The following is a 14,719-nucleotide window of genomic DNA, read 5'->3' as shown; positions in this document are numbered from 1 at the left end:
TACACTGAAAAAAATAGTATCAAAAAGGCATTTCCTCAGAGGAGGAAGGCATACTTCCTAAAACATTCCTCCTTTTTTCCCAAACTAAAAAAATGAACTCTAAATGCTCTATGCTCTTTATTACACAACAACCAAGAACGAAAGTCTCAAATGAAACAACTTAAACTTGAAAGACTTTGGTATAAACAAAACATAGGCTCTCTGTAGTCACTCATAATAACGCCAGTCTCCATTTTAATATTTTTATTCGCTTACCAAGTGACAAATGTGAGATGTGCATAGTATTATTTGTGATATCCAGCGACCTGATTTTCATCGGAAAATAAATGAGTTTTCAACTGAAAAAGGGTTAACACAGCACAGCCTTTAGATGCAGTCTCTGCCAAACAAGCATCAACAAACCAGCAGCTTTGATGTCAAACCTTTATAAATGTCATATTTTCCTGCAGAGAATCTAAATCCCAAAAAATCGTAAAGCTTAAACATCTGTTTGAGATGATTCCAAGCAGCAGGTTGCCAAATAATGGAATAATATCTCTGCATCTCGACTTCTATGTTCAGGTAAGATAAACAGAATTCAGGAATAGTCTACCCTTTTGCCATATTAAACTATGTTATTACCTCAACTTAGACAAATTAATACATACTTATCTTTTTTAAATGCGTGCACTGTACAACACGTTGTGAATGTGTTAGCATTTAGCCTAGCCCCATTCATTCCTATGGTAGCAAACAGGGAAGCCACCAAACACTTCCGTGTTTTCCCTATTGAAAGACTGTTACATGAGGAGTTATACTAGTAAGTATGGTGCCACAAAATAAAACTTTTTTTTGTTACCATAGGAATGAATGGGGCTAGGCTAAATGCTAACACATTCATAACGCGCTGTACAGTGCACGCATTGAAAAAAGATAGGTGTGTATTAATTCGTCTCGGTTGAGGTAATAACATAGTTTGATATGGCAAAAGAGTAGACTATTCCTTTAAGTGGCTAATCCCTCGGAAACATCAGGACAACATTAGCAAAACCTTTTCAAGCTAAAAAAAATAAAAATAAAATCTTACGGTCTCCACGCTCTTAAGCTTGGCCAGGGAGGACTTTAAATTATTTCGTCGACGTAGGGAGAGTGAGAGTAAACATATCCCCATGGTTTTGCTCTATATATTTTGGTGTTCAACATTAACCAAACAAGATAGAGTCAAAAAATATGCTCAAAATTCAGTCACCAAAAAAAGAATATAGCTACAATTACACTGGATTCAGCAAACGAAGTTGAAAATGATTCATATTAAGGTATGAAATGAAATACTAAACTAAAAATGATCATTCTTCACAAGTATTTTTATAAAGGCATCCTCATCGCACACACATGCATGCCACACAAGTAAAGTGCATGACCGGTCTACATGAAACTTACTTTAACTGAGGTTTCAGATCTCCACTACAGGGATAAACACCACCGTACTGAGCTCCTTAAAATTCTGATAAAGCTACTGATGTGATGTACTCAAAGCTTTAAGTACAATGTCAGTCTACATCTTAATAACTTAAGATTTCTGCACCTTCAACCAGCTTTGAATACATAATAGGCAGGACTGTATGATTGTGGTGAGGGTTAAAGATGCATCATGAAGTGTGGGTTGAACATGAGGTGTTGTGTGTCTATCCAGACTTCAATCCGAAAAAGTAAACTATTACTGCTCTCTGAAACAAGCAATGCTACACTCGTAGACATCTTCAACATTTTCCCCTGTAGCTTATATGCCTTCGTTTTCTAGTCATGGGTTATAAACGTATATCTTATCAAACATCTATTACAGCTAAAGTTGATTTCTCTACAGTCCTTTTAAACTGCTTATTTTGAAAGATTTTGCCTGTCTGGTGACTAATTCATTTTTTGAGCGTTATTTTGGAAGAAGATTCTGAAAGCCGCTTTGCACTCATCTCGTCTCGACTGAAGTGTGCCCAGATGTGGCAAATCTCAGGCAGACACATTCTCACTCAGACCTGCAGATCTGAAGCTTTGAATATAAAATACCAAAGCCCTTCCCTCCTCAACCAGACACATGCTGCAAGCAGCTGTGTTTGTTTCTAATTAAAACCTTAGCACACACACACAAGAAGCACTGCAATTACTGTCTCAAACAGAAAATCAGAGGGCTACCGGAGTGTTCAGTCCTTTTTCCACTGCAACAAACTGCAGCAGACCATGGCTAGAAGTCTTACACTTGGCCTCCTCTGGTCCTTACGGTGGCAGTCAGGAAGAGGATTTGAAAGAGATTTAATAGGCCCCCTGTGCTCCATTTTAGTTGTGCTTGGCCCTCCCTCCTTTCAGGTAGCTTTTCCAGCGCTTGATGAAGTCCCTGAAGATGGGCGAGTTGTCAACAGAACCTAGCAGCTGGAGCTGGTTGATGTGCGTTGTATGGTAGTCCCAGCGTGCCAGGTTGGGCGCCGTGCCCAGCATAAAGTGGCGCAGATCGTAGATGGTGCCCGACCCTGTATCGTACAGGGGCAGCATAACCTTGAGGGACTCCATCCCCTTGCTGAACAGCTGGCCTGCTTCCCTACCAAGTTTCTCACCCGCTGTTTGTGCCAGGTCATACAGGCCTATGAGGGAATAAATAAAACCATTCAGGACGAAGGAGCTAGGGATTGTGGGATACTCCTCATACCAGTCGTATTTATTCATGAACACAGCTTTGACGCCGTGCTGCTCCGAGGGCAATTTGAAAGGTCCAGTGGCACGCAAGGCGGACTTTAGGTAAGTGTCGTCTTTTGTGAGCAGATAGGCACGTACCAACGTAGAGATAGCCTGCCCTTGTGCCATAGCAGAATACCAACCGGGCTCTAGAGAGCGAAAACCCTCCCCGAGCTTACGAGTTACCATGATCGGCCAACCACCGCGCTCGTCCTGGTTGCGCACCAGCCAATCGCTGGCGGCGAAAAACGCAGCCATGTGTGAAGTGGTAGAGATTGTGATATTGTCTATTGTGCCGTGGCCGTGAAGCACTATCTTCACGACACGCCGAGGCATAGTCTTGGTGGCTTTGACCGCTTTGGTGTTGGACAGGCCGATGCCTTTGCGGAGGTCAGTGAGGAGGTCACGCGTGACTGTGGTCCATGCAGTCCGAGGGCCAATTCCATAGGTGATGTCACGGTCCTTCAATGAAATGAGTTGTGTGGTACTTACGTAGTGGATAACAAATGGAGGCCCTTTCTCTGTGGTCTCCAAGACAACGGAGATGCTACCATTGGATGTAAACTTCAAATCGAAAGAGATGATGAAATCTTTTGTGTTGCCGAGGGGAAGCGAGATGCCCTCCGAATTATCTAGGACACATAAAAGAGATGAAAGAACAGAAAATGTTACAGCAGATTCCAGATAGGTTCCTCCCCTGATATTTTACAACAACAAATACAGATGCCTAAACACAGGCACACATAGCAGTAATCATTAGTGCCTGTTAGTAGTGATGATAAGGGGGGGATTTTTTAAAAAGCAAGGTTTTATGTGTCACTCTCTCGGGGTTAATTAAACTGTCAAGTTAAAGCCAGAAAGGCAGCCTGGCTCCAACCATGATAACAACTTAAAATAATGCATCTCACATTAGACGATGTGTTAAACTAATTTCTCCTCTGGAAAACACTGCAGTGGAACTCAAGATTAAAGATTTTCAACTCTCAATCAAAGCCCTTTTCCTCTTTTAAACAAAATGCAAATTCAACACTAAATTCATCTCTCATTGTCAGCGTCAAACCACTCCACGCTCCGTGTTGACTTCTGACAAGCTTATGCAGAACAAAAAGAATACATCCGCATACCTCCTATACTGAGAAAAAAATAAGGCATGATAAAGCAAAAGGAAAGATAAGAGTGAGAAAGAAAAAAAAACATGCAAGAGAAAGTAATTTCAACAGCATTAAAGCATGAGAGAAAATAGGGCATGTATATGTAAAAAAAGCATATAAGGGGGAAAGACAAGGAAGAGAGGACATTTTGGCTCGAGCCCCAATACTATTTAATGCACTCATAAATCCATAAATCCAATGCAGAGACTAAGTGGATTTGTACAGTCCAGCTCCGATTACCCCATATCAATAGCAGAGATAGTGGAGGACAGAGAGTAGAGGAGGGAGGCAGCGTCCTGCTGGAGCCTTGGACCCACTGTGTCTTAGCTGGCCTCGCTTTGATCAATGCTCGGGGTGATGACACCAATTACTGCCTGCCAGCTCGATAGACATAGCTAATTGTAATGGCTATTGATTAGCTCAATGCTACAAAGCAGCAGGGTGTGTCTGAAACCTTAAAAATGCAAGATCATATCATTCAAGAGGCTGATGAAGAAAGACACCAAGATATATGCAATAAATCCAACATTCACATAACATGTCTACGGAGATGTCTCCATCTGGCTAATTTTTGATAGCGGCACAGATGTTTCCCCCAGATACCCCACAATTCGGCAGTGTGTGCAATTTCACTTTTCTTGCTTCTATAAGTCATTGGAATACAAGGAAGTGCAGTAAATGAATGCAATATGACCAGGTGAAAGCGATGAAAGCATTAAAATAGGGTGAGAAAATTCAAGAGAAATAAAACACAGCATGTAAACAATAAACAAAAGATAGAAGAAGTAGTAATACTAAAATAACAAATTATATAAAAAATGAGTGATGGAAACATCAAGGCACATAGCTACGGTACCTGCAGTGCTGAACTGTCGAACTAATGTGGCTCTGGTCTTGTCATAGACTCTGGTGAGAGAGCAACCCTTGGGGATGCTCCATGCGCTAGACCTGCTGTCTCTCTCCTCCGCTGTGTCATACACCTCCACATGGGGCGAACGCTCTGTCAGGTTCTTGCTGTAATGACTCAGGCCATACTGAGCTATTTGAATAGCGTAGAAATATCCTTGAGGGCCCCACTGGGTGGATAAAGGTACTCCTGCAGAAAAGGGATGAAAGGAAGAAGGGATGTGACATCAGGAGAGATAAATTGGTAAACTTTTCACAGAATTGTGTGTAAAAATAACATTTGGCAAAGGAGGAATTGCTATTTGATATATTTCGGAAACTTTGCAAACTGTGTCTCGCCTAATGAAGAAGCTTAAGACCAGGGGTCTCCAACCTTTTTTGGGCAACGGCTACAACAATGGATAAAACAATCTGGAGGGCTACTTTTTGATATAGTCTAATCAAAACGTTTTTGTTTTACTTCTTGATTTTATTTTATTTTACTTGTTGATATGTTTTACTATTGTTTAAAATGTTAACATACGTAAACCAAGCCAAGATAATATAAAAAATATGTAATACATAAATATTACAATTAAGACTAATTAATAGAATGTCCTTTGGCGGGCACCTCACAGACTCTGTGGGCACCACGTTGGAGACCCCTGCTTTAGACGATGAAATCAGAAGATAAAATCGAGAACCAGTATGCAAAGGCAGAGATGCGTTGTGCCACTTTGCAATGGTAAAATCTAAATATTTTAATCTCCTTCAAAAAACTTTGAAAGATTACTTAAAAAAAAATAATTGTTTTGTTATTTACCAAAAGGTAATATGTTTTAATTTTAAGTAGTTTTTTTTAAGTCGTTTTTTTACAGCTACCAAGTAATGCATTAGGCAAACGGAATGCATTGATCTTTGCATGGTTTCATGACATAATTGATCAGTTTCCATCAATTACTTCATTACAAGATTTTGGTTACTCCAGGGCTGGGCAGAATGGTTGTATAGCATAACCGTGAAATAAAATGTCAAGTTAATGTACTGTAAAATAAAAGTAAAAAAAAATTGAAATGCTTGCCGACAAAAGTCTTATTTTATTTAATCTTCAAGTCATGTGACGACTACAAAAAACATTTTACGTTTTATGTACCAATGAAGGAAAATTTCCAAGTAAAGGTCCCATACCAGGGTATAATAACAAAAATAAAATGCTACTAATAAAACTTTTATTTTTTATTTTCTTCTTGATAAACACTGTTTTTGTTTTAAAAAGTTTAAAATGCAAATTTGCTATTACATTATATAAATATTTACTTAAAATCTCAGGGAATACAGGTAAATAATGTAGGTCAAAGGGGTTCGGCTAACAAAAAACTATGCTGCAACTATAGTTAACTTATTGTGATGAGTTGAAGTTATGTAAATTTATTAAAAATAATTGTAATGGTAATTTGAAATGACTTGTAAAACCAATTGAATTGTACTAAAGTACTGTAATTAGCAAAAAATAAATGATCTTAATGAATGAAAAATAATAAATCATAAAGAGATGTTCAATTTGACCACTTAACCGTTAACTGATGCCTGCAGACATTTCATCACTTTTCTATTCTTACATTGTTAATGGCCTGTAAATGACGCATATTATTGCTGCCCTGACAGTCTGGTAAAGTAATAATTTGTATGAGAAATCATTTGTACTGTATGCTTGAGTATGGTTTGGAAGCTGCAGTGAGACTCCGTCTTGCACAGGTCCGTTCAGACCTTTGCTGATCAACTCTGTCCTAGATCCTGAAAAAATGGGCACTGTGGGAGATGGAAAACAGACAATCCGCCGTATTTGGATATTAATCATCTGGACTGAGCGCATGCTCTTTAATAATGTAATGTTGCATAAAATTAAATAATGTATGAATCCTGATGTTGCTGTTGATCTGTTGCTGCTGTTTGCACATTCAAATGTAATAAAATATTTGTTTTGTTTTTTAGCTGGTCACAGACAACCGTCAACTGTATATTTACTCAATGACAATTTAATATTCAAATCTTATCTGTTAATGGTTAATGCCCGGTTAACAAGCTGCGGTGGGCGGTTGGGAAAATTAACTGAAATTAACTTCCCTAGAATGATTTTAACGAATTAAAAATAATGACCTTAATAATAAATAAATAAATCACACATAATGTCAAGCTGTTCATGAATCAAACAACTACTAACAAAAGACCAGCACTTTGAAAGAAAAATGATGGCTTGTCCACTTTCTGATTTAAAAATGCACTTAGAGAGCTGCTAACCACGTACCCTCAGAACTAACTAACAAGATGCATTAACCTTCTATCGGCCAGGCAATAAAGCCTTTGAAACCCCTTGAGCAGATTTTCCTTACTTGGTACTAGTTACCTTGGTCTCTTATGTATGAGGTTGCACTGTTGACAGAAAAAATGCTAAGGGATTAAAGGTCAGTAGGCTTTTCATTCATCCTTTCTCTTTCTCCCTCTCTAGCTAACCACAACTCATCTATTCTACACCCTGTCATGACAGAAATCAAGCCACAGGCAAAACACTGCGATCATGCTGCTGGTTTATATCTGGCTTTAAAACATCAATCCACATAAGAAGCACATGCAGGGTTAAACACAGACATAACAAGGCAATAGAAATGACAAACACACCAATAAGACTGCATCCCAATTTGCAAAGCGCACAGACACACACAAGAGCTACAGGCTGTAAGTGGGACCTGTATCAAGAGGCAGATGGGGGCTGTGGAGAAGCTCTATGGCCTAGATTCTATTCAAAGCACTTTCATCTTCTGCTGGAGGAGACGCCATCCCTCAAAGTGAAGGAGGAGGAAAACGGAGCTCTCGTACCCCACCACCTCTGTACTCATCTCCTTTTCGTTCTCCTCCTCTCCTTTAGCTGCGGCACAGAGACTGATGAGTCTGTCCGCCGTGTCTGATAACAGGCTCTCCGCTCCAACACACTGCCGCAGGCTCGTGTGGGTTATTACCTTTGAGCTTAACATGCTGTTTTTCTTCTCCTGATGGCCACGATGAAAACAGAACCTCTAATTAATCTTTGTTTTATGTTTGTATGTGTGCTTGTACAGTATAAACACCGCAAAGTCCTACAGCGGCATTCCAAAAACACAAGCAAGCATATATTTAAACCACAGCAAATTAAAGCCACTGAGACGAAGAAATAGCTAACTGCCCTGCATTCACATAACCTTTGCAATTTGCAATCAGATGGCAGATGTTAAATTAAAACACACCAATGGATAAATCAGCTTCACAAATGTCCACACGTCGGATGCCCATCACACCCTACAATCACTGGAAAACAACATATGCTTAAATGTTGATTTTTTGCTTTGGATCAACACTTTAATTTACCAAGGATGTGGACAATCAGAGGCAATGATTTAAACTGCTGATTCCCCACAGGCTCCATTCCAAGGGGATCATTAATACAACCGAGCTTCTTTGTAGGTCACAAAACACAGTAAACACAGCATCTGCGAACACACCGGCCTTCAGTTATGCAGGCAAGAATTGAAGCGAAAGCAGAGGGATTGGTACAAACTTCATCGGATTTGTGCTATGCCACAGTTACTGAGAATTTTATCTCAATTCATAGACAACCCAATTTTTCTACCTGCCACAAAGGATTATGGTATAATGGTGACTTTTTCAGGTAACACAAAAAAATGGTCTTTCTGAATGCTCACACTGAAATGTGCACATGGAGCAAGATTTGAAAAACACTTGTGTCTTAAAAGCTTGTGCCGTAAGGTAGAAAGCGATTTAAATTCAAATGCCAATCAATGATTGCAGTAAATGAAAGCTGGCACAAATCTGCATTTAAGGGAATTGTGGAGTGTGCTCGGTTTATGGGTGTGTAAAATGTGCAACAGATTGCGTTTATGTTGGGATTTTGCCATCCAATGGCAAATGTGTCAAAGACAACCAGTAGTTCACAAGTGTAATACAACTTGAAATTTTGTCTTTTGTCTGTATATTTGAATGTGTCTAATGTGTTTAATTAAGTTTGTGTCAAGTTTTTTTTCTGAGCAAAAATAAAGCCCACATTTTCACCATGAAAAACAAAAATGTCATTCAGTGTAACTGTTATACATACAAAAATAAATTATCAGGAATATTTGTACCAATAATCATTTAATGACATATCAACAGACTCGATATAAAGGCGGGGTGCATGATCTCTGAAAGCCAATGTTGACATTTGAAATCACCTAAAGTGTGTTTTGGTAGTTGGCCCGACTCCAAAATCATGCATCCCGCCTTTAAGGATCACAGTGCACCAAATACTAATTTATTGTTATTTTAAATATTCATACTTAGAAAAAACGATAGTTTTAAAGCGATAGTTTGCCTAAAAAAAATTCCCCAAGACTTACTAACCCTCAAGCATTGCGACGTCACCGGAAGCTAGTTATTTTAGTTTACATTTCAAGTTTTACATTTGGATTTTTCTACAACAAAATGGCGTGGATTACCCTCAAAAGGCCTTTGTTTATCATTGTGGAGCCGTTTGGATTTATTTTGTGAAGAATGGATGCACATTTTTTGGACTTGAAGGACGTGGACCCCGTAACTTTACATTTGATTAAAGGTGCAGTGTGTAAATTTTAGCGACATCTAGTGGTGAGGTTGCGACCAATGCGTAGTAACCTGCTCACCCCTTGCTTTTGAAACACATAGAGAAGCTACGGTGCTGCCACCGTACAAACATGTCATCGTCGGAGATAACTTAGTAAAAAAATTGTCCGTTAAGGGCTTCTGTAGAAAAATGGAGTGAAAAATGGCGACTTCCATGAAAGGGGACCCTCTTTGTATGTAGATAAAAAGGTCTTGTTCTAAGGTAATAAACACATAACGGTTCATAATGAAAGGTCTTTGTACACCCCTGATAATATAGTTTTGTATATTATTTTGCATTTCTGTCAAGAGATCCTTCTAAAAATTACACACTGCACCTTTAACTGAAAGATCTAAAACATTTTCTAAAATAACTGAAAATGTGTTAGTCTGAAAAATTATGGACATATGCATCTTGGACAGCTTGGGGGTGAGTAAATCATGGGTTTAATATCATTTTTGGCCGAACTATCCCTTTAAGACAGTTCATTAGCACTTTTATGCTGCTGTTGTACATGCATTAATTTTCTGTGTATTTTTTGTTAAAATACATTTTCATTTACCTGAACCTGAGCTTTCAGTTTATAAAGATGACTGATCATGGTGAATTTCTCGTGGATCATCGTCATGAGTTTGAGTTACTAGGGTTTATTTTCTACAAAGCATCATGTCAGACTCAGGAGAACAACATGCAATGAGTCCGCAGCATCTCTTTGGGGCAACTTTTTGACAGGCGCTATAAATCCAGATTTTAACTCGACCATGAATCTTGAACCAAACACCATCACAGCGTGTGTTTTCATGATTTTAAATGGAAGCGATAGTTTTGTCACAGTTTATAACGCAGATGCGGTCATTTGCCTGTCGAATTAGCGCTTTAGCAATAACAAATCTGAACAGCCTGAAACAGAAGTGTTTTTTCTGTCGCTACTGCTGCTTCCTGAGTGAGCCCTAAGTCTTCAGATATTTTGATTTTGTTTGCAGGCTAAAATTGAACTGAGTGCAGGACCTTCAATAAGCCTATGCGGCCGTGCATGTGCGCAACTTGAAGGGGACATTGGTTGTAACGTTTTGCACCTATGTTTTATGTTTTAAACCAAAAAATAGCTTGTGATTAAACATCATTGGGAGGAACCCCTGCAGTTCCGTTGTGGACCCCCGCTTAAAGACCCATGGCTTATACCATGGTTAGTACAAACATTGCAAGTGGTTATTTTATGACAGGTGTGTGTTATACAGAAAAATAATCAACATCTGTGGAACATTTCTCTTCCAATCAGAATAAACCATTCAACCTATAATTTGGATTTTTATCCATTTATAGTCTACTTACTCTTAGGTTTTTGTATGTTGTGAGGCAGTCCACTGAGTGAAGAGTGATAAGACTTTGCAGTCAATAAATGATCAAGATGTTGTGGTTTAGAAAGCATTCATTATACTGCAGTATTGATTGGACCAATCTCATTTTCAATACATCTTAAGACACAATGACTTCATCAGGTCTCATAAAGAAAGGAGTATAAAACAGTAAAAAGGTTTGGGTGAGTCATGCCATTAGCAAGTAATGCTTTTGTGTTTTAACAGCTTGCATATGTTGATGGTACAATAATGGTCATGGTTAACTTAAAGGATTGGGGTTTAATTTGAAATAGAAGTGTTACTGGGATCAAGATTGTACTCTATCAGCACAATGCTTCCAGCCAGCCACTTAACTTCATTTGCTAAAGGAGTGTCCTTGCAAAGAGACAGAGAGACAAAATTGATGAAATTGATAGATAAATGGAAGGAAAAAGAGAGAAAGAAAGAGAGAGCGTGTGACACAGCAGGAAATAGTAATCTGTCAAGGCATAGACATATTGATGAATCACTGACACGCACAGACAAATGTGGTTGCTGGACAGTGATATACCTCTGAAGGACACAACTGAGACCACCATGGCCAGCTTGTCCTCCTTCAAGCAGTGTTCTTGAAGTCTATTGTGAAATGCTTGTCCTTGGAAATAAAAAATGGAAATGTATACAGGGCTCTCTTTGGTTTACCGGTTTCTTTTTGACATTTAGTGTGAGACACGTGGACATATTAGTGTAAAAGTATTCTCCATTATATATAAGGTCATCAAATCCTCTCTAGCCTTGTAGCTAAATCAATCCCACTTTCATTTGCTTAATGTAAAGTCCATTGAGGAGGTATTTCTCACTACGAGCCAAATGTAGATCACTTGAGCCTGGCTTCCAAGAAATTCCTCTTGGGCTGCACTAAATGATTTTTAATGGCCACTAACAAGTTGTGTTAGAGATGAGGCAGGTTGCTTTGCCTCTCACTTTTAACGTGGCACAATTAAGTGCTGCTTTAATGTGACGTGCATATGGGTGGATGTTGTAAATGAGAATCACCGAGAGCTGAAACACATTTAAAATAATCAGTTATGTGTAACCTAATCAAATCGTTTCTACAGATGCATATTGGGAACAAGAGCATGAAAGCATTATGTACTTTATAAACATGCAAGGAAACAATATAGTTATATAATCTTTAACCCTCCCCTTCATGAAATCCAGTTATGAGAGAGGTCACTGGAAATACATGCAAACTGGACACCCAAGACAGATGTTGCTAGGTGTACTGTATATAGGACCAGCACAAAAAGAAAACAAATGTTATGCACTTATGATCAGATGAAATCGATCAGAAGTAATAAATATCCATAACTCACCTTCCACACCACTGATGCATTTGACTCTGTCACGCACTTCCACGTTATACCCTTCGAAGGACATGAATACCCCGCTGGGATGATATGGCTCTCTCTGTGCGTACACTTTGGAGTAACTGTGAGAAAACTCAAACCGATCGTAGCCGTCGTACTGGACCACCTTCCCGTACACCTCGAAGTACTTCTCCATCCAGCCGAAGGGCAGATACACCTCGCTGCCTTCTCGACGGCCCTTAATGGTGACATCATCATTGATCAGGCAGTCAATCTCTTCGTAACGTACCCCGCCCACCACAGGTGGCGGTTCAGGGGGCTGGGGCTGCTGCGGGTGGCTGTCTATTTTAGGACTGGGAGGGGGCTGAGGGTGCCGAGGGAGAAAGCGGAGGGACTTTTCGCTCGTGCATCTGTTCCACAGGACGACCGTGAGCAGGGAGAGGAGTGCACAGATCACTATCAAGGTCTTGTAGTGAACGCGGGCTGACAGACAACGCATCATCACTGCTTACCTATAACAACACAAAAATAAACATGTACGTTAATACACAATCTATGAAACGATCACGCCGATATTTTTCCTTATTAACTAGATGATGTCACAAAAAAATGCTTTTTTCCACCAATGGCATTAGATTTAAGCTGTGGCAGATAATCAGTATTTCGGTTTGTAGAAACGTTATGCATATCTACTTGGAATAAATCAGAGTTAAAAAGGTTCAGTCAATATTTTCCCCCTTACATGAATAATCAAACTAAGCCTTAGAGAAATTCAATACCTGTCGGCAGAACTGTGTACACTGCGTGCATCGCCGCTATGAATTTTGAGAGCTTTATGCTAAACTAAGTCGATCAATTCAAGCATGGCAAACAAAGTCGAAAACATTCATTTCTTATTCTACTACGCATGTGTGGTTTTGATGAGAGTAAAATCTTAAAACATCTGCTCTCATATTAGATGCTATTTCTGGATTTATGAAAATATGGATCATGATTTATGTTTAACAGTTTATGCGTCAGAGGCAGTAATCAAAAAAGTTGTGCCATCCATCTGTGTTTGTTAGCGGCGACGAACAGTCTATACAGCGTCTGATGCTCTTTTATGAGAGATAAACAGTATAGAAACGATTTCAATATTCTCTCCTTAAATAGCATCCGGCTCCTGTGGTTTCCGTATGACAGAGAGAAAATCACATTAGCTTTGTAAACGCAGCTCATAGCGCAAATCAGCAGACTCTCACTCATATCACAGCATCTCTCTTTGGCACTTCATCTTACTTGCAAAGAATAAAAATCAATAAGCAAAAATGCACAGCCTTTCACTACAACCAATTACTGTGGTGGGTTTGGCATGGAAAACACACCAATGCCATCATTAGCAGTCTACACCACTTTGAAGCTAAAGCGAAGGCCAGCAGAGAGTGAAAACACATCAATTTTACAATGAACTCCATCCATCAACCCAAACTTTGAATGCCACAAACTCCATATTTAACAAGCCTACCAGAAAAAGAGCAAATACCAATACACGTCTTTGGCCTGGCCTACGTTATGTATTAGGTGGAAACCTGATTTTGCATGGTTCAACCTTGTATATCAAAAAAGCTTGCTATGAAAGATCAAGGCAACTGAGTCATTCCTTCAAACCGTATTTCTGCTTAATCCTCTCTCTGCCAAACTCATGCGGCTTCGCAGACCTGCGCTCCATCTTTTTAATCTCTTTCCCCTCCATTTTGACTTCGCTCTCCTTTCCTGATGCCGTCTCCGCACACTCAAAGCTTGCAGAGCAGGCCGGCATCTGAAAGATAAGCAGCTCATCTCGTTTGCTGAAGCTATAAATAATTTGATCTTTTTGGCTTTCACAGAGAGGGAGACATGCCGTTACTGGGATTCAGAAAGCGCTGAACGCAGGGCATCTGATTCAAGACTCTCTGACGGAGTATCTAGATCGGGCAGCCCACCACAGTGCAGGGTGCGTCTGTGTACAGAAATAATTTGTATTCAAATCCACTAATATGCAGGAGATATGGCTGAGCTCTGTATAATCCAGAGATCAAACCAAAAACAGGAGGAACAAGGATGTAATCCCTTCTCTGAACAAGTGGAACTGCAGACTTAAAAGGAAGAGTACACCGCATCTTACCATGTTAGATTTAAGGAAATGGCTTTCCACAGAGAGGCTTAGGGTGGGTAATGGGACTCACCGCTGAGCGCCGTCCCCATAGCTACAGCAGTTGCATACATGCGAGAGCAGCTCCTTTGAGGAAAGCAGTGTTGAGTTGATATATCATTGAATGCAGTGCTCTCAAAAACACAATTTTAAAATGAGCACATCTATCTCAGCAAAGGATTCCTCATCAGAATGCGCTTAGCACAATCTTAGTCGTTCAGACAACGTGCTGCTGACCACGCCCTGTCTGCACCCTCGTGATGTTGATTCATGAGCTACCCTTTCAACTAATGTGGGGCCACTATCGATTTCCCACATATTTTGCTGCTTTCCGCTACCTGGCTCAGACCTTGATATCCACAGGAGTACAAGCTGCTCAGCCTCTACACATCGCTTCACTAAAACCTTATATCATTTTTTGAGTAACTTCCAGAGGGTTC

At 39.7% G+C, this 14,719-nt stretch overlaps 1 protein-coding gene across 1 annotated transcript in view; it reads right to left on the bottom strand.

Annotated features, from left to right (window-relative positions):
- Positions 1-940: 940 nt before the first annotated feature.
- Positions 941-14,719, bottom strand: part of glceb (glucuronic acid epimerase b) — a 48,666-nt gene continuing 34,887 nt past the window's right edge. The window contains exons 3-5 of the mRNA XM_065267673.1: positions 12,116-12,621; positions 4,708-4,947; positions 941-3,332 (exon numbers count right to left, since the gene is read on the bottom strand). Of these exons, the coding sequence (XP_065123745.1) occupies positions 2,308-3,332; positions 4,708-4,947; positions 12,116-12,611 (1,761 nt within the window). The 5' untranslated portion in view covers positions 12,612-12,621 and the 3' untranslated portion in view covers positions 941-2,307. The remainder of the gene's footprint in view (positions 3,333-4,707; positions 4,948-12,115; positions 12,622-14,719) is intronic.

Source organism: Paramisgurnus dabryanus, chromosome 2 (genome assembly GCF_030506205.2).
Source record: "Paramisgurnus dabryanus chromosome 2, PD_genome_1.1, whole genome shotgun sequence".
In the NCBI taxonomy this organism is placed as follows: Eukaryota; Metazoa; Chordata; class Actinopteri; order Cypriniformes; family Cobitidae; genus Paramisgurnus; species Paramisgurnus dabryanus.
The sequence above is the reverse complement of the archived record's forward strand: the minus strand, read 5'-3'. Positions and strand labels throughout refer to the sequence as shown.